The sequence below is a fragment of the Jaculus jaculus genome, chromosome 1, assembly GCF_020740685.1.
Source record: "Jaculus jaculus isolate mJacJac1 chromosome 1, mJacJac1.mat.Y.cur, whole genome shotgun sequence".
In the NCBI taxonomy this organism is placed as follows: Eukaryota; Metazoa; Chordata; class Mammalia; order Rodentia; family Dipodidae; genus Jaculus; species Jaculus jaculus.
The window spans coordinates 40,298,587-40,321,102 of NC_059102.1; the positions used below are offsets into that span (position 1 = coordinate 40,298,587).

A 22,516-nucleotide genomic window follows, 5' to 3' on the forward strand; every position below is an offset into this window, starting at 1 on the left:
TGAGTGCTCATATGTCAACAGCAACAATTGCTGAGTAGTCTGTTACCTGAATTGTTAGATGGGGTGCAGTTCCTCCTGTTGTAAAGTGTGGTGGTACATATATATCCTTGTCACATGCTAGCTTGTTCATACAGATGATAAATTTCTGGATCTGAGACATCTGTGAATGTAACTTGACACATACTTCCAAGCTGCCCCCCAGGAGAAGCTGCATTTATGCATGTCATCGTATTAATCGAGACCCCTAAATCCCTACTGCAGTAAGGTTGGTGTCTGGAGCTTGCCTAGAGCTGCGTGCTTATCATGTATTCTTCCCAGGGAGACTTGCAGCACCGCTCCTGAAGCGTTTGAGCCTCTCCACATCTAAACTGAACAGCCTGGCCATTGGGCTCCGGCAGATCGCAACCTCCTCGCAGGATAGCGTGGGACGTGTTCTGCGCCGGACCCGGGTTGCCAAAAACCTGGAATTAGAACAAGTGACTGTCCCAATTGGTGTTCTTCTGGTCATCTTTGAATCACGCCCTGACTGTCTACCCCAGGTGAGTGAGACTGGCCTGCCACTGTGGGGAGGGGGAGGTTGAGGGAACATGCCTTTCAGGACTAGAAACCAGTTTCCCAAAGAGAGAGAGAAGGGGAGTGGGGGAGATAGATTTTGTGTGTGTGTATGTGTGAAGAGAAAAAAAAATTTTTAATCTCCTGCAAATAATTTTAAATGCTATTGTCAGTTTATAAAGGAAATTTAAGTTCGTATTCCTTCCAGTAGGGATGCAGCTGAACATGGTTCAGAAATGGGACGTTGTAAAAGTCAGTATTCCTGTCACACTCGGAAGGGCGGGGCTGTAACTAGAGTCCACATCAGCCCACTGTGTCAGGATAGAGCCAGTCTCCAGACATAACGTAGCTCAAGTGCACTTTGTTCTCTGATTGCAAGTCCCTGTCAGCCTGTTGTAGTTACCCATCCAACAGCTGGCTGCTCGTGCAAAAACATACCCCTTGATTGTTAGTGTCACTGGTGGCTCCCTGCAGGCCCGCTTACTAAAAAAAAAGAAATTCTGATAATGGAACTAGCACACACCCCCGTTAAGGAGAGTGGAGGAAGCCTGTGTCAAAGCAGGCATTCTGGGAAATAGGTTAGTGTCAGAAAGTGGCTCCGCTTTGTTGCCCAAAAACCTGGACCAGTTTCCCACTGACTCCAAAATTTCAAAGGGAAATTCTGTTTTAAAATGAAAAAGTAAGGGCTGGAGAGATGGCTTAGTGGTTAAGCGCTTGCCTGTGAAGCCTAAGGACCCCGGTTCGAGGCTCGGTTCCCCAGGTCCCATGTTAGCCAGATGCACAAGGGGGCGCACGCGTCTGGAGTTCGTTTGCAGAGGCTGGAAGCCCTGGTGCACCCATTCTCTCTCTCCCTCTATCTCTCTTTCTCTCTGTGTCTGTCGCTCTCAAATAAATAAATAAATAATTTAAAAAAATTTTAATAAAAAAAATGAAAAAGTAGTAGCTCTCTGTATAAGTGTGGGAATCTGGAATGTTCTGGGGAGTGTATTCCCTGGCAGGACCTCACACTAGCCTGCTCCTCACAGGAGTCCCTTCCATGAGAGGTCTGGCCTCAGCCCCTGGTGCTGGAGTATCACGTCATCCACATGCCTCACTCATGGAAATGCCCAGTGACGGCTGCAAAGCTCCTGAGTCCTGTGTGCCCTGTACCCGGTGCCCCTGCCACCTGATTCCTCTAGGCTTGCTTCTGCGGAGCTTAGTCTGGGATAGGGACCACATCCACAAACTAGAGGCCAAATGTGGTGTGTCTGCATTTATAGCAGCAAAAACAAAGCAAAAAAGGATTAAGAACTCCTAATCTGGAAATTAACATAGTCAGACAAGTTTTAATAGTCATTTTTCTCCCTACCTTGCCAAACCAGAACTGTTGTCATTTATCCTAAGAGTGTTCAAAACATCAAACTTGAGGCTAGGCCTGTCGTTCCTGAAAGCGGCGATCACTGTCCAGGGCTGGCAGAGGCTCGTCTTTTCCAGGTTCTTAGCACTCCAGGCCTTTTAAGCCCTTGGAACAATTCCAGAACCACAGTAGGATGTGGCCAGAGGTGCCATGCAGCCTCAGTCAAGTCCATGGAGCAAGCATTGCCCTGTGGAGACAGCTGAGTGTCCTGCTCCACATAGTGATCAGAGAGGGGAGGGTGGGTTGTCTGACCCTGGCCACCAAACTCAAGTTGTATGGCTGGTGGTGATGGAAGCTATAGTTAAGTTCTCAAGAGCCAAACTTCCTCAGTGTGGCTGTCAGCCAGCCCAGCCATTTATAAACTGTGAAGCCTTAGAGAATTACCTCCTTCTCTGGGCTTCTGTATAAAGTGGGATAAAATGGGTTCTTAATTGACAGGGATGTTGGTGAAAGTGAGACAGCATAATAAAGTACTTGATGAGCACAAGTATTACTGTCACTTACGGTCTTTTCCCCATGACCTGTTGCTTTCCCCTTTGATCTGCAGGTGGCAGCCTTGGCTATTGCAAGTGGTAATGGCTTGTTGCTCAAAGGAGGAAAGGAGGCTGCACACAGCAACAGGATTCTTCACCTCCTGACGCAGGAGGCCCTGTCCATCCATGGAGTCAAGGAGGCTGTACAGCTGGTAGGTCCCTGGGAGTGAGCCAAGTCCAGCCCAGGTGGGGCCAGATGATGTGTGTGAAAATTTGAAACAAAGCTTAGGCCTCATGAGGCCAAGACACTTCTACAGGGAGGCTTGGTTGGTGAGGTGGCAGGTCCTGTGAGCCTGCAAACATGAGGCTGCTCTGTGGAGCCAGATGGGCGTCCATTGGCTTAGGAGGGCCACAGCTGTAAGATGTGTCCTGGCATGACTGGATTACATGAGTGTTAATTACGCCTTCACTTTTTAGGTCACAGGGAGTAACAGACTCAAAGTATTGGGCCTGCTTTTTCTCACTGATTATTAGAATGATTTAGAGTATCAGTGAGGCACACTCTAAGAATATTTGTCTATCATGAGGCATGTAAGAATGAGATCACCTGTTGTCACTATTATTTATAAACTCAACTGAAGTTTAGTAGTAACCGCTGCAATTCATTGAGCTTCTGCATGTGAGACTCTCTTCATCTGTTGCCTCATTTTGTCCTACAGTAACCCTGTGGGCAATGCCATGACATATTAGGCCTGTTTTCTAGATTGAGCAAAAACAGACCCAAGGAGACAAGAATTCCCCAAAGCCACTCAGCCTTTATAATAAAAGGTAGATCTGACTTAAGATACAACCAAATCCTTCTTTTTCCACTGACACCCCTCCTTCCAACATCTTGGGCTTCTTGTGGCTGTTGGGAGAACCTGCCTCGTTGCTTGCTTGGCGAGAATCTGGCTCTTTCTTAAGGAGGCCAACCAGGTGAGAAAAGCACAGGCTTTTAGGATTCAGATCTGCACCTCCTAGCTCAGTGGGCTCCCTCCCTTTCTTCCTGTCAGTATGCAGCATACTTAACAGTGATACCTACAGAGTCTGTCTGAATATCTTATAACACTCCTTGACCATTAGCCATGTCAAGATGTAGCACATTGCTTACTCCTCAGAAGATTCCTTTTGCCTTTTCCAATTACTGTGTCATACCCTACTGTAAAAAAAAAAAAACAAAAAAAAACCCCACTTTTTAGTCTATTCTTGAACAATAGCCATTTGGAATGCATTTCTCTGTCATATGTCTTTCTTGAATGTGGGGGAGGTGGTGGTGTGAGGGCTGTTAATTTGAGACATGGTGTTATATAGCCCATGCTGGCCTCAAATTTGCTGTGTAATGTAACTGAGGATGATCTTGAACTTCAGATCCTCCTTCCTCTATCTCCTGAGGGCAGGTATTACAGGCATGTGCCGTCATGCCCCGTTTATGTGGTGCTGAGGATGGAACTTACGTGTTTGTCCATGCTAAGCAGGCACTCTAACCACTGAACCACATTCCCAACTGTCTGTTCTTAGCTTAACTCCGTAACCTTCACCCACTCCATTGCATCTAGCAGTGATTTCTCCTTTTTCATCACCATGTAGTAACCCACTATAGCTATATACTACAGTCTATGATTTCTTTTGCTGTTTCTGTTTCATGAGGTAGGGTTTTGCTGTAGCCTAGGCTGACCGTAGTCTCAGGCTGGCCTCGGACTCACAGTGCTCCTCCTGAATGCTAGCATTAAAGGCATATGCCACCATGCCCAGCCATTCCTAGGTGTTAACGATGCAGAATCATGTAACTGTGAACATTCTGGTGCATGTAACACTTACATTTCTGTCGTAAAAGTAATCTGACCTGATAGCTCAGGAAGGAAAGCTAAATACCTAGACTCCCCCTGTAACACCTGGTCCAATCTGTGTCCTGAGACAGAGGTTGTCCATGGAAGTCTGGGAAGATGTGACTCCCCAACAAGATCTGCCGGTTCTTCAAGACCATTAACTACAGTCACTTCCTATAGTGATCCCTGTAGCCTGGCACCATCTGTGCCTCTTGAACTTCCACCCACAGTGCTTGGTACCTCCTGTGACATTTAAAGACTCATTTGCCCTGTGTTGTGGTTGCTCCCTGTCATTACTCTCTGACAGACCCCGAGGTGTGAAGGCGGGCATCCTGTCTGCAGAACACAGAACAAGTGAGGCCTGGGCTCCTCTCTGTAGAGTTGGTTCAGCATTGGCTGGGTGACGTTTCAGTTTCTGTTATCTGAAACTTAGGCTTGTTTCCAGAGTAAGTTTTACAGTGATTAATTTAGCTCTCAGGGTGTGTAGGCATCAATTTAGAAAGGGGAAACCACTGTGTGTGTTATGTTCATCTTTTATTCTCTCCATCTTCAGGTGAATACGAGAGAGGAAGTTGAAGATCTGTGCCGCCTTGACAAAATAATAGATCTGATCATTCCTCGAGGCTCTTCCCAGCTGGTCAGAGACATCCAGAAAGCTGCCAAGGGGATCCCAGTGATGGGGCACAGCGAGGGGATCTGCCACATGTATGTGGATTCAGAGGCCAGTGTGGACAAGGTCACCAGACTTGGTAAGCTGTTTGAGGCCTCCTGGGCAGTGAAGGTGAAACATTGGTGAGTCTTCTGTGCCTGAGGATCTTGTACATAGGAATTATTCTTTGTTCTTCAGTCAGAGACTCTAAATGTGAATATCCAGCTGCCTGTAATGCCTTGGAGACTTTGTTAATCCATCGGGATCTGCTGAGGTCACCATTATTTGACCAGATCATTGACATGCTGAGAGTGGAACAGGTGAGACAAACCAAACCACAGCATGACGATATTTCCTCCTGTGCACAGGATGAGACCAAGAGTAGCTTGCAAGACATTTCAGGCAATTTAGGAAATAATCGTTTTGTGTCTGCACTAGGTATACTTGTTACCCAGTACTTTATGCTGAGTACAGAGGTGAGTGGAATGTGGTCCCTGTCCTCTTGCGGTCTACTGTGAGGACTGAGCTGATGCCATACAAAGTGAAGTGTGTTCCCGGCCACAGGGGATCAAGGGCAACGACCCACATGCACCGTGCTGAGTAGTGTTGTACCGAGAACCTTTTATTTGGGTGGCAAGTTTGCAAGCATACACTCTTTTCTATATTTACAGTGGAACATTTGTAATACAGTGTTTTTAAGAGGAAAAAAGATTGTTATGCACTCATTCTCTCTCCCATCTAAATATCTTCAATTACCAATACAAATGCACTTACCACCGTGATATTTGGAGTGAATAATGAACATAGTGTCTTCTTTGGAGTATGTTTACACCATGTCTTCAAGGTCGTAAACACACTAAAGCCAGTAAATTTGAAGTACAAATTTATGCTGTCCTAAATTCCTGATTGTGGGTAATAGAATTCTCAAGGCAAAATGGACAGTCTGCTAGACTTCCTGCGCTGATGCATTTCCAGCTGTGATAGCAGATGTCATGGTGTTCTTTGAGAATCACACAGGCTCGCGCAGCGGTAGGCAAGGAGCCTGCTGGTCTTGGTTGCTCTGACCTGATGTGTCTCTCCTCTGCCATCCTTTTGCGGAAGGGAAATGCAGCATGATCCAAGTGAAGAACTGTCTCAAGCTGTTTTGTTACTGCAGCCAAATACCCGAGAAAATGCAACTTAAAGTCTTAAGTGTTTGGCTCGGTCTTAGAGGGTTCAGTTCATCATGGTGGGCAGGCTGTGGTGGAGCAATTCATTTCATGCTGCCCAGGAGACAGAGAAAAAGAGAATACAGGATGGGGCCAGGGCAAGATAGAGCCCTCAAAGGACATGACCCCACTTTCTCCACTGAGGCTCACCTTCTATTTTTACCACCTCCCAATAATGCCATCATCTTAGGAATCTATGAAAAGATTAATTCGTTCATTAGTACAGAAATGCCATCACTGACACAGCTGGAGGTGTGCTTTACTAATCCCTTAGGAAACTATGCCATCAAATTGATCATAATAAGTTAACTATCACATGACCTAAAAGAACCATTTTGAAATGAAAATATACCCACAGAGTAAAAGGGAGCCAGAGCACATATCATTCATGTTTGGGCCCATACTTGACAGCAGGCACATTTGATTGGGTACCTACAGGATGCCAGGCACCTCAGTGAACTGAGCTACACAGGAGGGAAGCTGTCCTTTGGCTAGGAATGAGCCCACTAGTCCTACAGGCATAGAAAGAGGATTGCCTTGAAATGCTTCAAAGCAAAATAAGTCAACATGTGTGCTTCATGTGGTACCTTTGCATGCGGGAAGTAAACCCTGCTGGGTGGCTGGGTCAGGGGTCTCCAGTCGTGTAGGAAGTGAGGCCCCTGATAAGAAATTACAGCAGAGGCTCAGGCTGTGACGACAAGACATATATAACTTCTTATAGCTGGAGCCAAGGCTCCAGAGGACCAAAGCATGTAACTTGCTGGTGGTCTAAAAAATAAGGGCTACGTGGGATCAGACTTGTAACAGGCCCTTGGGGACAAACTCATGATCCTTACATTCCTCTAGCCAGTAGTAGGATCAATGCACGAGGCTGAAGCCATGATTGACAGGCCAAAATCATACAGGGAACCATAGTTTGAGATAGTTAACCTCAAGTACTGCTGACCAGAACAGCAAGCCAGGGCTTCCTCGGGGTGCAGGGAGTAGAAGTGCATGTGTAGTACTTCCCTCTTCCTATATGGGTTCTCAGTGCTAGGTTTCATACTGAAGGAAGTGAGGGTTTTATAGTCAAGTGTTCATTATATACAAAATGTCAGATGTCAGGGGCTTATGCCCATAGACCAGTAACTGCTTTTGTACTCATAACAGTCAGGGGCTCTCTGCCTAAACCCCTGGTCCAGCTTGCTCAGTGGCCCCTTGCTATATAGCATCTAGCAAGCCCTTCCCAAAGCAGAACATGCTGGCTTGAGAGGCGGGGCCTGGTCACGCACGCAGCCCATGAGCAGCTTGGCTGTGGCTTCCCAGGCTCTTGCTACACTGCACAGCTCATCACACTGGACCTACTGTTGCTTCCCATTGCTGGCTTATTTCTCTTGTTTTCATGTTGAGGCCCCTCAACTTCTCTGTTCCAGGTGAAAATTCATGCAGGCCCCAAATTTGCCTCCTATCTGACCTTCAGCCCTTCAGAAGTGAAGTCACTCCGAACAGAGTACGGGGACCTGGAATTGTGCATTGAAGTGGTGGACAGCGTCCAGGATGCCATTGACCACATCCATAAGTATGGCAGCTCCCACACAGACGTCATCATCACAGAGAACGGTCAGTGTGCCGTGCGCAGGCGTGTGGTGCCGCTTGCAGACGGTCCTGCTACTCTCAGCCTCGGACCTGCAGGAAAGCTCTCCGCAGAGCACTGACACTCCCAGTGCCGGTGGCTTGCTGCGTGCTTTCACACCTCTTACCTATTGGTTTGTCTCAGTGGTCCCATCCGCAGAGGTGATTAGCACCACAGTTAAGACAGTTTACTTCACTTTAGAGTCATCAGCATTTGCTCCATGCAGCTACCCCTCCAGGAAGTTAAGCCCAGGTTAGCCAGGTATGGTGACATGCCTATAGTACTAGCACTTGGTGGGAGAGAAACAGGGGGATCGCCACAAGTTTGAGGTATTCCTTGTAACCTGCCTCAAAATAAGCTACTTTGTAGCACATTTGTTCACTCCCCAAATAACACACCGGGGGACACGGAAAGTATCTGGATCTGAGGCCTGAAGGTGACAGAAGCCCTGTGGCCTAAGAAATTCACAGTTAACTAGAGCTGTAACCATGGTACCAACAGTGAAAGCGTAGCACTTATCATGGTAGGGCATTGGGAAGAAGACTGTCGGAGGCCAACTCACTCCATCTTCTCTGCTCTTGTGAGCAAGGTAACGTCCTTCCCTTCTCAGCCAGGCACAGGGCCCTGCAGCTAATGGGTGGACTCGGAGGTTGGCCCAAGGCGTGCCATCACAGGACAAGGTACAGCTACATGAAAATCTGGATTCAACCCAGTCTCTGCTCAGTGCTGTGACTTAACATGTTGGTTTCCCATCTTCCCCTTTGGAACTTTCTAAGCCTACATGTGGTTTTTTTGTTGTTGTTGTTTTGTTTTTGATATCTTTATTTATTTATTAGGAGAGAGTGAAAGAGAGAGAAAGTAAGAGTGAGAGAATGGGTTTACCAGGGCCTCCTGCCACTACAAATGAACTCCAGATGCATGTGCTGCTTTGTATATCTGACTTTTATGTGGGTGCTGGGGCTGGCAGGCCTTATAAACCAGTGCTTTTTAACTCCTGAGCCATCTCCCTAGACCAGCTTACATGTTTAATATGTGAGGATAGCATGTGGAAAAGGCTTTTTGGGAGTCTGGACTCTGCCCAACTCTGTAATCAAAAGCAAGGATGTTCTCCATTGATCATTCTAACTCAGTTTCTCCTCCTTTACCCTCAGAGAAAACAGCAGAGTTCTTCCTCCAGCATGTAGACAGCGCCTGCGTCTTCTGGAATGCTAGCACTCGCTTCTCTGATGGGTACCGGTTTGGACTGGGTAAGAAAGACTAGGGGACAGGTTGCCTCTGAGATAGAAGCCGCTCCACAGGACAACAGAAGGTGTTGGTACATGCACTGAGCCTCAGTATCAGCATCGGGAACCAGCAGGTCAGGGCTTCATGGGGAGAATATATCTAGCAATGCACAGGGCACAGACAACCTCAGGTGAGCTCAGGATGAAAGGTTAAGTTCTTCAGCAGGTTTTGAAATAAATATCTAGAAAGGTACCCATGTAGCCCTTAGATTACATATAAAAACTCCAGGTCTTTGTGGTGTAATTTGGGCAGTCTCGCTGCTTTTCAGGGGAATTATTATACAAAACTCCAGTAAGGCACTTTGACATCTTTTGTTAGCATTTCAGAATTACTTGAACCACTTAGAACATTTTAAAGCTGGGCATGGTAGTGCACACCTTTAATCCCAGCAATCAGGAAGGAGAGGTTGGAGGATTGCTGTGAGATGGAGGCCAGTCTAGAACTATAGGATGAGTTCATTCCATCTTCTTCATTAGAGTGAGACCTTGCCTCAAAAAAACAAAACAAAACAAATAAACAAAAGACTCACCACACATTAACATTTTAGTCCCCTGTTTTGGTTTTTTCATTGGGATGGTCTTTTTAGTGCTAGGGATCAAACTAGAGTCTTGGACAAGTGCTCTACACTGAACTCTATACCAGTCCCTTTTTGAGTAGATGTCTTTGGGAAGGAATAGTTCTCACTGCTTATTAAAGCCTATAGGGAAGTTTTCCTCTGTCATTAAACTGTGGTCTTAGTTCCGTTGCCTGTGATGCTGGGGTTTTGTTTATCACATCCCTTGCACTGATCTTAGTACTCCCTGATCCTGAAAAGGAATAGTTGAATTCTTGAGGGCCGAGTGTTCCATTGTTCAGTGAAAATTCCTGGATGGGATAAGAGCAAAAGACCACTCCATTGTCCTTCTAGCACCAGCTGGCTAAGTTTAATTCCCGCAGACTTCATCAGTGACAGTGGCAGATAGATATTTGCTGAGCATTCACTATGTGCCTGGCACTGTGCCCAGTGTGCAGCTGGTATTTGCTCATTGTGCCCTATAGGAAGGGTTCCACGTGTTTTTCATTTTTCCAAATGACAAGGCTAAAGCATGAAGGATGATGTTGAGTGGCTTCTTAGAGTCCTGTGGTCTTTGCAGCCTTGAGCCAGAGTCCAGGTCATGGTGACCCATCCTGCCAGAAACTCCCTGAGCACATGGCTTGATCGCTGCAGTAGCTCTCCTCTACATGCAGAGCTTGTCACCAGCTCCTTCTCTGGGTTCAAGTTGCACCCAAAGCCACTTTTCTTGGGAAGGCTTTCCCTGAACACTGTGTACAGTGTGTACTCAGCTCTGTCACACAGTACTAAGAACTGTCCTTTATTTTGTAGAATTTAAAAGAATATTTGGGAATGTGGAGCATGGTGGCCCACACACCTGCAGTCCTAAAACTCAGGAGTCTGAGGCAGCAGGATCAAGAGTTCAAGGCTAACCCCAATCCTATATAGTGAGACCATGTCTCCAAAAAAGAATATTTAGGTATAAACTCTCCATTCTGGACATTGCTGTGCACTTCAAAATCTGCCCAAATGGCAAAGTGCACCCCACAGTTCTAGTGTTAACCTGATGGCAGAGGGTGTTTCTGCAGTCATAACTGGGGATAAAGGACAGGAAACCCACATGTCGTGTCTCATTACATGGGCCACACTGTGATCTGAGGACCCCATGGCGACACGAGACTCCATCTGCTCTGGGGAGGACAGGTCAGTAGTCGGCAGGGAGAGCAGAGTCCAGTGGGTCTGGGTGGCGAAGAGGCATCAGAGGCTTGGACAAGCCTCCCCTTTGCTTTTGAACAGGAGCAGAAGTGGGAATCAGCACATCACGAATCCATGCCCGGGGACCTGTAGGACTTGAGGGACTGCTCACGACTAAGTGGCTGCTTCGAGGGCAAGACCACGTTGTCTCCGACTTCTCAGAACATGGCAGTTTAAAGTACCTTCATGAGAGCCTCCCTGTTCTCCAGAGAAATTCCAACTGAGAGGAAGCAGCAAGGCAGGACTTTCTAAGTGGTCTGCACTACAGCCTGGTCAAGAATCTCCGAGGAGAAACCCGATCTTGTCCCCCACCTCACGGAAGGGTCTGCCTTTTGGAAAGGGCAATAAGGTGCTTCTGGCCTAATTCAGCTCTTCAGTCTTGGCTGATGTTCATGTTCCATCCCATTCTTTTTTTTTTTATGCGGTGGTGGGTATTAAACCTAGGACCCCACGCATGCTAGGCAAGTATTTTGCCGCTGGGCTGCTTCCCTAGCCCTGTATTTCTGTCTTTCACTAAGAAAATGATTGTTGCAGAGGAGACTTCACCATGCCATCTCACTCCCTCTAGTAGTAGAATCTAAGGACCGTTTCCACAGAAAAGGCAAGGGAAAACTTGGAAGTGATTGGGACTATCCCCAGTGAGTACCCACATTTCATTTCACTTCTACACATGGTCACCTTCTAAGGGGGAGATTTGGAATTCCCAAGAAGGGTCAGCACTCCTTAGCATTCTCATCAGAATCCATGGCCAACATGGACTGAGTTGTGCAGAAGGAAGATTGGCCTTTGTGCTTGTGAAGTCATAGAAATGTGTCCCAGACACCTGCTGCCTGTCTCAGGCCAGGAAACGGTACCTTTGATGCAGCTGGAATCTGAGCCACTGACCAGAGGTGCGAGTTTCAGCATGTTCCTTCCAAGTGGGAGGAATAGCTACAGCAATTATGCTTGAAATTTTTATATGAATTATTTTGTCATCCTATCCTTGTTCTCCAGAACAGAGATTAGAGGATTATTTTAATACTTTGGATTCTTCCCCCCTTTTGGAGAAATAAAGTTCTTATGAAAGGCCCGTGTGCAGGATTCGAGTTTTCTCCCTTATTTATCCTTAGTCTTGTCTTCCCTCAACCCCCCCTCCCCCGTGACCTTCCTGCCCGCTCTGCAGCATGCTCTGTTCTCTGGAAGTTGGCTGGGGAGACTGCAGCACTGGACATAGGGCAGGGTGCAGGGGAGCCCCCAGGGAGGGACGCCGGCCACAAGAGAAGAAAGCAGAGCAGGGCAGTGGGTACTGAGAGCTTGGGGACTGGAGATGACATGGGCAGGCGTGGCTGCTCGTAGCACGAGCGTGCTTGCCTTCTGTTAGTCTGATGGTAGCCGTTCCATCGCCCCAGCTGACATCCTTAGTTAACTGTGGATATCAATCTAAGTTTACCCTCCCAGCCTGTCCTGGTGCCTCGGGATGACCAGACAGCTCCAATCCCTTACGTGCCTGTCCTCAGGGTCCCTGGTGCCCAGCAGTCTGCAGCTGAAAGACTTCTTGTCTCCTGGGGCCCTTCCTAAAGAAATAAGCCCTTGCTGACATGCTGCTTCCTATCCTCAGAGGATGTTTTATGGGCAGAAGAATTACGGTGTCATGCGGAACATGTTCCCAGGCTGGCTCCAGACTACCTCCCGTCCAGACCCTTACATGGTCTGGCAAGTCACCCGGCCTGCCCTACCCCATGAAGGGGGAATTCTGACATAGCTTGCCTGAAAAAGGCAATAAGCAAAGTCCAGCTGAGATGATAACAAACAGCTCAAGCAGCTCCCACCAGACAACAGAAGCCCCAGGCGCCTGAAATAGAAAACAGACCCAAAAGAGCTGGGCTCTGGGGGAGACCACTGAGAAGTAGGCTGGGGTGTAGACGCTCAGAAGATGAGTTCTGGGAGTGACCAGTGGGCAGGGCATGGCCACAGCAGAGGTAGGGATGAAGCCAGGCAGTCTGGGGTGCATGACTACTAATTTGGAGCAGAAGATTGTGGGCAAATAGGAAAGCAGCATGTCTCCTCCATCTTCAGGTTTTACTACACATGGTGGGAATTGGGTTAGGGTTAGACCTGGAAAAGGAAAGTAACTTACCCAATGAGATCATTAGCCCTATCCAGAAGTGTTAGCTATGTTAATTTCTCCAGAGATCAGGACAAGTGAAAGGGAGTCATATAGTCTTGCAAATGCCTCCCACCACTGTGGTGGCCTAGTGCTTTCTGGCTTGTCCAGTAGGAAGGGGTCCTACTCCCCGGAATTACTCCTGTGATCCTGCCCTGCTACCAGAAACTCCCAACACATACCTATGCACCAAACCAACCAAGCCTGAAAGGCCCAGCTTTCCCACAAAGGGCAAATAATAAGAGCCCCCCCCCCCCAAAATACAAGTTATAGTTCTTTTTAAAAAAGAATATTTATTTAATTTATTTGAGAGAGACAATGAGCACATCAGGGTCTCCTGGCACTGCAAACGAACTCCAGACACACGCCCCACTTTGTGCATCTGGCTCTACGTGGCCCCTAGGGAATCGAACTGGGCCATCAGGCTTTGCAAGCAAGGGCCTTCAACCACCGAGCCATCTCCCCAGCCCAAGTTGGTTATCCTCCAGGCAGTTTTACTCAGGTTTTCTTTAGTTGCATCCCAGAGCACCTCAATGGGATATGACAACAGTAAGACAGTTTATAAAATGGGCAGCAAGGACTGGAATGGGGCAGGGCCTGTCCTTCGCCCCTATTTTGTGGAAGCATCTCTCTCCTGTCTTGCTGTGAGTCTGCTCCATCAGTCGGGGTCAAGGCAAGAATGCTGCTTCCCCAATTTCACCATTATTAGTGGTGCTTTTAGCTAGTACTTCATGACTAGGCATGTGGTTTAAATTTGGCCAAACAGCATGTTGAAATGGAATTTTTATGTAGTTTTTAGGGAAAAATAATGAACTATCATCCTGGGGCCATAAAGCCTGTCTCAAAGATGGCTAAAGCTCATAATGCCTATCTCTTCCTCCCACGAACACAGCCTGTGTAAAAGCATCCAGCGGAGGACAGGGAGCTGTAGACTCTGTAGTTCGCCCACCTGCTGCCTTCTGTGCCTGAAATCCCCTTCTACACTCAACATAGTCCTCTCCCTTTCTTGTCCAAACTAATTCGAGTCGGCTTTTTATCCCTTCCATACTGGGTGATACACGTGGTTTCGAGTATCGGCTGTGCCACGTAGGAACTGGATGACTTTGAGCAAGTTACTTCACATTTGTAAACCCATGTCCTTCCAGGGAGTGCCGATGTCTCCGTGCTGTGCATGGTAACGCCGGTGCTTGGCGCAGCACTGGTACAAAGCAGGTTGTAAGGAGTCCTACCCTTCCTTTGGCTCTTACATTCTTTGCGCCACCTCTTCTGCAATGGACCCTGAGCCATGGAAGGTGTGATAGAGATGTTTCAGTGCTGAGAACTCCTCTGTCACTTCTTCTCAGCACCATGGTGCCTTCTGAGTCATCCCAAGGTCCCTGTCAACTGAAAAGAGAAGATTCTCTACCAAAAGTGAGATTAGTATTAATGTAAGGGTATGAACATTAAAAGAAGTGCTTACTGAGCAGTTTGATGAGCACAGTATATACATTTAGCCAGACAGCAGCAGACGTTACACCCCCTAGGGCTCATGACCCCTGTTGTAGGTTTTCAGTATCAGGGATGTATTCCCTCCCATGGAGCGGGCCTCCAGTCCAATTAGAGGGCAGCTGGTTTCTACCGTGACAGCTGTGCCACTATTGTACCTGTTGGCTCATTTGCTTGGCCTCTTTTTTTAATAAATAATTTAATACATGAATATACTGTAATTTGATCATAATCCCCTCCCATTACCCTCTTTTGTCCCCACCCACACCTATTTCTCTGCACACCTCTTCTTTCTAGGTAGTCCTTCTATTTTATTGTCTCATTTGTTTTGTTTTCCATCTTTTATTTATTTTTTGAGGCAAGCCCAGTAGACTAGTCCTTTTTTTATATAAGAGAGAGAGGGAGGGAGAGAAAGAATTGACATGCCAGGGCCTCCAGCCACTTTATTCAAACTCTAGACTCATGCATGCACTACCTAGTATGCATGTGTGGTGCACTTGCATCACCTTGTACATCTAGCGTACATGGGACCTGGAGAGTCGAACATGGGTCCTTAGCCTTCACATGCAAGCACCTTAACTGCTAAGCCATCTTTCCAGCCCTTGTCTTCCATCTTCTATGTCAAAATGTTCATGGGGGGAGGGCTAGACAGATTGCTCAGTGGTTAAGGCGCTTGCCTCTAAAGCCTAATGACCCAGTGCCCACATAAAGCCAGATATACAAATGGCACATGCATCTGGAGTTCATTTGCAGTAGCTGGAGGCTTTGGCATACCTCTTCTCTCCACCCTCTCCCCGCAATTTTAAATAACTTGTGGTGGCTCACATAACATTTAAAACATTATGAAAAAATTGCAGCTTTTTAAATCATTTATTTATTTGAGAGAGAGAGGCAGAGAGAGAGAGAATGGGCACGCCAGGGCCTCCAACCACTGCAAACAAACTCAAGACACATGTACTACCTTGTTCATCTGGCTATGGGTCCTGGGGAGTCAAACCAAGGTCCTTTGGCTTTGCAGGCAAATGCCTTAATCGCTAAGCTCTCTCTCTAGCCTCCCCCCCCCTTTTTTGAGGTAGGGTTCCACTCTAACCCAGGCTGACCTGGAACTCAGTATGTAGTCTCAGGCTGGCCTAAAACTCACAGTGGTACTCCTTCTGCCTGCAGAGTGCTGAGATTAAAGGTGTGTGACACCATGCCTGGCCTACACATCATTGAGCATAAACCTTGTAGATGAGAATGTTGCATTGCAATATCAAGCAAAATAAATGTTTTCTCTCACAACCAGTGGTCCATGGTGAGTATCATGGTTGTGTGGATATAGCAGAAGCTATTTTCTCGAAGCAGACAGGAAGCAGAGCGAGGGGAAGGAGCTGCACACATGGTATTCTTTCTAAAACATGTCGTGATCACCTTTCTCCAGCCGGGATCCTTCTCCTAAACTTTCTACCACCTCTCAATAATGCTGCTCACTGGGACCAGGCATTGAGCATTTGAGCCTGTGGGGAACATGTCATAGTGAAGCCATAACACTCAGGCAGAGGAATATGTGTCCAAGTTGCTTTTCAGAGAAACCCAATGGGTTGCCCAAAACTGGCTATAGGTCTCTGCATGATATCTGAGAAAATAGCCTTTAAAAATATTTTTATTTATTTATTTATTCGAGAGAGGGAGGGAGGGAAAGAGGCAGAGAGTGAGAGAGAATTAGCATGCCAAGGCCTCCAGCCATTGCAAACAAACTCCAGACACACGTGCCACCTTGTACATTTGGCTTACATGGGTACTGGGAATCAAACCTGGGTCCTTAGGCTTCACAGGCAAGCACCCTAACCCTTTTTTTCTTTTAAAAAATATGTTGGGGGCGGGCGTGGTGGTGCACGCCTTTAATCCCAGCACTTGGGAGGCGGAGGTAGGAGGATCACTGTGAGTTCAAAGCCACCCTGAGACTCCATAGTGAATTCCAGGTCAGCCTGGGCTAGAGTGAGACACTACCTCGAAAAATCAAAAGAAAAATCAAAAAATAAATAAATAAATAAAATAAAAAATATGTTGGGTTGGAGAGACAGCTTAGCTGTTAAGCGCTTGCCTGTTAAACCTAAGGACCTTGGTTTGAGGCTCGATTCCCCAGTACCCACATAAGCCAGATGCACAGGTGGCACATGCATTTGGAGTTTGCTTGCAAGGGGTTGAAGGCCCTTATATACCCACTCTCTCTCTCTCTCTCTCTCTCTCTCTCTTTCCCTCTCTCTCTATCTCCCTCTCTCTCTTTCTCTCAAATAAATAAACAAACAAAATTTATTTGGATTGGAGAGTTGGCATAGCAGTGAAGGCAGTTGCCTGCAAAGCCAAAGGACTCAGATTCGATTCCCCAGTGCCCATGTCAACCAGATATACAAAGTGACGCATGTATCTGGAGTTTTTTTCTTTTTTGTAGTGGCTGTAGCCCCTGTTATGCTGATTCTCTCTGTCTCTCTTCTATCTTTCTTCTTGAAAATAAATATTTTAAAATATTATTTATTTCAAAGAGAGAGGAGAGGGAGAGAGGGGCAGATAGATAATAATAGCCACTGCAAATGAACTCCAGATGCATGTGCTATCTCATGCATCTGGCTTACATGGGTATTGGAGAATAGAACCCGAGGTCCTTAGGCTTCACAGGAAAGTGCCTTAATGGTTAAACCATCTCTCCAGCCCAAAGGTAGCCTTTTTTTTTTTTTTCTTCATACACTGAAGCTCTAAGTAAATATGGGTTATACTGGGAAGGGAGAAGAAATTGGGTGAGGGAAGAGTATCCTAATGATTCATGTCTGAGGATGGGGCATTCTGCTAAACAGCATGGCTGCTGCCAGTGAAGGAGGGATGGAATGGAGGTCAGAAGAGGCAGCCATGTCCCCACTTCACTGTTTCCTGGACACTCCTAGAGGAGCCTAGGAAAAGCACTTAACTGGGACTGCAGAACATTTCCCCAGTTCTGCCAGACTAGCTCTGTGAACTTTGGTAAATTCATTGAACATTTGTGCCCCAGTTTCTCCAACTATAAAGTGGGAGCTTGGATCCGCTTCCCATTTAGGTTTGGGTAGAGCAGAGGCACTTTCAGTGACTAGATGAATGGAACCAGGAGTTTTTCCTGTGTGACATCCACCGCCATCCCAGTGTTTGGGGATGACATTTGAAAGCTCAGCTCAATATATTAGACAATGCTCTCTTACACACATACACATTCATACACACGCATGTACATGCACACACATACACCTTTGCTAATTCAAACTGTGGTCCAAGGATCATTAGCTGAAACCTCATAATCCCCCACCTTGGCCTTTTGGACCAAAGTTTAGCCTAAAGTTCTGGGGGTAGGGCAAAAAGAATCAAAATGTTTAGCAGCCCCTTGTGATTGGTCCACCCCTGCTAGCTACCACTGTGAGCAATGTGAGTGTTGCCACTTTGTAAGAGAATACATGACAAGTCTAGAAGTTATCCAAGGCTGGCAAGTCAGCTCTTTGGTGCCACTAGAAACGCAGGTTCTTCCCAACTTTGGGTCCCAAGTTTTTTCTGATGCAGCTCCCATTGCTTGGTTCCAGACCCATGCTCCATCACTATCCTGGGCAGGAAAGGGAGTTTGCCCAACACACTGAGACACTTAGGATGTGCTAGAACCCCCACCAGCCACCTCCACCTCATCTCAGTCAAGAGGAACTGGTGGGGCTGGAGATGGCTTAGCGGTTAAGGGGCTTGCCTGTGAAGCCTAAGGACCCATGTTAGACTCTCAAGATCCTATGTAAGCCAGATGCAAAAAGGTGAGGCAAGCGCAAGGTCCCACATACCCACTAGGTGGTGCAAGCATCTGGAGTTGGATTGTAGTGGCTGAGGCCCCTGTTATCCAGGCTCGCTTGCTGGCTCGCTCTCTCTCTAAAAATATAAATATATGAATAAACTAAGAGAAACTGGTGCATGAAGCCACATGGGCAACTAGCTTCAAAAGAGTCTCCACAGCATAGTTTCATAGCTGGGCACATTTTTGCCTGATCAAAAATCAAGACCCTCTTCTTTTTTAAAAAATTTCTTTCTTTATTTATTTGAGAGCAACAGACACAGAGAGAAAGACAGATAGAGGGAGAGAGAGAGAATGGGCGCGCCAGGGCTTCCAGCCTCTGCAAACGAACTCCAGACGTGTGCGCCCCCTTGTGCATCTGGCTAACGTGGGACCTGGGGAACCGAGCCTCGAACCAGGGTCCTTAGGCTTCACAGGCAAGCACTTAACCGCTAAGCCATCTCTCCAGCCCAAGACCCTCTTCTTAAGGCAGCAGGACATATGCTGGGGAAGAGCCACTAGCAGTGTTTGTCATGTTATTCCTGGTGATTTTTCTAAAGAGTGGACTTTCTTGGATGGTCCCTTATCCCCATGAACTCAAAGATGGGTTTCATCATGCAGGTATTGTAGGGGAAGCTGAATTTTGCTCTAAAAGAAATGGAAAAAAAATACTAAAGACAGAGTATACAGGCCAAGGAGCACTTGGAAATCAGGCTGGAGAAAGCAGAATGACTGAAGTGTGAGAAAAGTCCTCAGTTTTAAAACTGATGGATGGGTGATGGTGACCATGGGCTGAATGTTTATGTCCCTCTGAAGCTCATATGTTGATTCCCAAAGCCCCAGTACAATAGTATTTAGAGACAGGGTCTGTGGGTGGTCACCAGGTTTAGATGAGAGTGGGTCCTCAAGATGGGATCAATGCCTGTCTTAGTTACTTTTCTCATTACTTCAACAAAATACCTGACAAAAAGCAACCTATAGAAGAAAGGGCTTATTTTGGCTCACAGTTTGAGAGTAGCTTCCATCATGGCGAGGATGTCCTTAAGGCAGCTGGTCACAGTGATCTACAGTCAGCAAGCAGAGAGGGATCAATCCTGTTGCTCAGCTCACTTTCACCTCTTTATTCAGTCTGGGACTTCAGCCCAAGGAATGATGCTGCCCACATTTAGGGTGCATCTTTCCACTTCAGTTAATAAATTCCAGAAACTCCCTCACGGACAAAACCAGAGGTTTGTCTCCCAGGTGACTCTTGCTCCTGTGGAGTGGACAATACTAACCACTTCAATGTCCTTACTTATGAGAGAGCTTCCCTGTCTCTCAGGAGGACACTGGGAGGAGACAAGCAATTACTTATTTGGAACAAAGTCACATCTTCCTTAAAGGGTTCCTGTCAATAAAGGGTTGGGTAGTACAGTGGACAACTCGCTCTAGATGATACCACAATTAGCTGCCTCTAGTAAACCTGTCTCTATTCCCTGGAGCCCAGCCAAGAGCAATGCATACAGATGCCACCGAGTGCCTATGGGAAGGAACTCCTAGGACAACATTGTAGAGGTAGAAGGTCTGTGGTCATCAGGGACACAGAATGGCAGCCTAAAATGATCATATGTCTCCCCTGATCCTTGTTAATGCCTTAACAATTGAGCGATGTTATTGTGTTTAGCCAAGAAAGTGCCCCAGTGGATTTACTTGCAGCAAAAAAATGGGGTTTATGATGTCTGTCCTACCAATTTCTGTCTAAATTCAAAGAACCCATTGGCACTCTGTTTTTAAACTTTTTATTGACATTTTTCAAACATATGCATAATGTATTTTGATCAGAATCTCCTTCTATTGCTTCCATTTGTCCCCCCCCATCCTTTTTCCTGAAACCCCTTCTTTTCAACTAGTTCCTCTTCTATTTTTGTCACTTTCTCCTTCGTTTTGCCCTCCTCCATCTCAATGACAAAATGTTGACAGGCCCACACTCGTATTCTGCCGGTGCTACGAGGTCGCGAGCGCAGGGGCCACATGTTACCTTGAAGACAGCCTTCCACAGCCCCTCCCCATCCTCTAGCTCTTTCTTTCTTTCTGCCACCTCTTCCGCAATAGTCCCGAGTCTTGGAGGGTGTGACAGAGATGCCTCATTTGGTGCTGAAACTCACTTCTTATCATTTTGATGAATTTTGAGTCTCCCAAGTGGTCATCACCATCTGACAAGAGAAGTTTCTCTAGCCGAAAGGGAGAGCAGCACTAACATATGGGCATAAACACAAAGTTTTAGAGGGCAATTAGGTGGGAATAAAATATCCATTTAGTCAAACAACAGTAGTAGCTTCCCTCGCTAGGGCCCATCACCCTTCCAGCCACAGGCTCTTGATTGGGTTTTCAATACCAGGCATGAATATCCTCCCATGGAGCAGGCCTCAGATCCAACCAGAGAGCAGTCGGTTACTCTGATAACAAATATGCCACTATTCCACCCATAGGCACATCTTGCCTGGCTGGCCAGTTGTGTGGCTTGCAGGATCCCTGCTGGTTTAGACTGTTGATGACTGTTCTTCTCCAGCAGGCTACATAGAATTTTCTAGCACTATGACAGCTAGTCATCAGGAAGGAAGCTTCCAGCTCAGTGTTCTATAAATGGAAGTATGTGGTGCCTTCAGCTATAGGGTCTTTCCTTTTAGTTCTGATGGGCAACCGAAAGCCTTGGGAATCACCTGTATTGTTTTGGGGGCCTCCTTGACAACAGCTGGCTGGGAGGAATCTCCTTCTCAGGGCACTGGGATTTTTCTGTGACAACCTATGGTATTTGAACAAAGCATTACCCACCCCCGCAGGGTACTTACACCCTAACTCTCTCTTTCTATGAATTGAATGTATTTTTAATTAACTAAGAGAAGGAAGTTTATGTGTGGATCAGTAGACTTAAGGGCGACTTACATGAACAGGCAGATTTGTGCTTTGGGGAGAGTTCAAAGCTTCTTTCAGTGCTCAGTGAGTACCTACTGGGAGGCAGGGACAGGAAACAGATCTCCCAGCCTGCAAACTGCTGTCTCAAACCCAGATCATTCTCTTCTCAGGCGCAGACCCACTGCCTGCTCAACTTCCAGTCCTAGAAGGACCTTTGGCCAATGGGAAGCCCCAGCCGAGGGAGTTCTGGTTGGGTGGTAGAGGGGAGAGGCGGGCCCCTCTCTCACCTCGGGGAAGATGTTCTCCAGCCATTCCGCTCCACCGCTAGAGGGCAGCCTGGCCCCACAGAGCTAAGCAAGTGTGCCATTATTCACACCCGCAGCTGCCTCAACCCCATCCATCCTAGTTCTGCTTACCTGGGAATGGAGTGCTTGCTGACCCAGCAAAATTACGTCCAGAAGCTCACTTCGCTTCAGAGTACCAACACAGCATGTTTGGCTGAGGCAGGAAAAGGTCGTATCTAGGGGCAGTATCTTAATGTCTCTGAACTTTCCAAATACCCATCCACAAAGGAGCTGAGTGAGAGACCATGGGAAGCACTCACCAGCATACCCACCAGGGGCATCTAAGGAATAGGCTTTCCTTAGCTCTGGATGTTGCTCTTAAAATCCAAGCATCCCTTCCTAGGAAATGATGCAAAGACACTCTTGGGACATGTCTATCATGTATCAGCCACCTTAGTAGAGCCCTTATATATGATACTGCAATAATCTGAGGGAATTATTATTTTTATTTTTTTAATATTTATTTATTTATTTCATTTTTATTAATATTTTCCATGGTTATAAAAAATATCCCATGGTAATACCCTCCCCCCTCACACTTTCCCCTTTGAAATTCCATTCGGAATTATTATTTTTAATAAAATTTGCACACATAGGCCCGCTTTCCCCAGCCCCAATTCTGCTGAGGGTCTTTGGTGGAGTTATTGATATTCATTGTGGGAGCCAAGAGACCTCAGTCAGTCTCTGCCCGGATGGGGGAAACACAGTGTCTCAGGCTATTTCCTACCCCCTCTTTCCCAGTCTTCCCACCCCCTCCTGTGCCATACTCTCTGAGCCTTAGTGGGTAAAGCAGAGATCTGATTTAGTGTAACTTTCTCTGTAGGCTGTGGATCACTATTTTTATGAGGTTTGAGCGACCACAGTGTCTGTCACCATTTCCCTGATACTGGTTTTCAGGCTAACCAAAGGAGCAGTGTTTGCTGCTTTCCCTATAATGACTTCTGGGCTTGGGCAGGTGAGGTGGAGCTGACCCATCTCCTGGTAGACAGTCGGCTCTCTCTTCTTGATGTGCTGATGTA

General features: G+C 46.8%; 1 protein-coding gene across 2 annotated transcripts in view; it reads left to right on the plus strand.

Annotated features, from left to right (window-relative positions):
• Positions 1-11,894, plus strand: part of Aldh18a1 (aldehyde dehydrogenase 18 family member A1) — a 49,328-nt gene extending 37,434 nt beyond the window's left edge. For both annotated transcript variants that reach the window (XM_045155465.1, XM_045155474.1), the window contains exons 12-18: positions 319-539; positions 2,496-2,633; positions 4,840-5,035; positions 5,134-5,255; positions 7,556-7,742; positions 8,907-9,002; positions 10,868-11,894. In XM_045155465.1, the coding sequence (XP_045011400.1) occupies positions 319-539; positions 2,496-2,633; positions 4,840-5,035; positions 5,134-5,255; positions 7,556-7,742; positions 8,907-9,002; positions 10,868-11,049 (1,142 nt within the window). In that variant the 3' untranslated portion in view covers positions 11,050-11,894. The remainder of the gene's footprint in view (positions 1-318; positions 540-2,495; positions 2,634-4,839; positions 5,036-5,133; positions 5,256-7,555; positions 7,743-8,906; positions 9,003-10,867) is intronic.
• Positions 11,895-22,516: the final 10,622 nt, after the last annotated feature.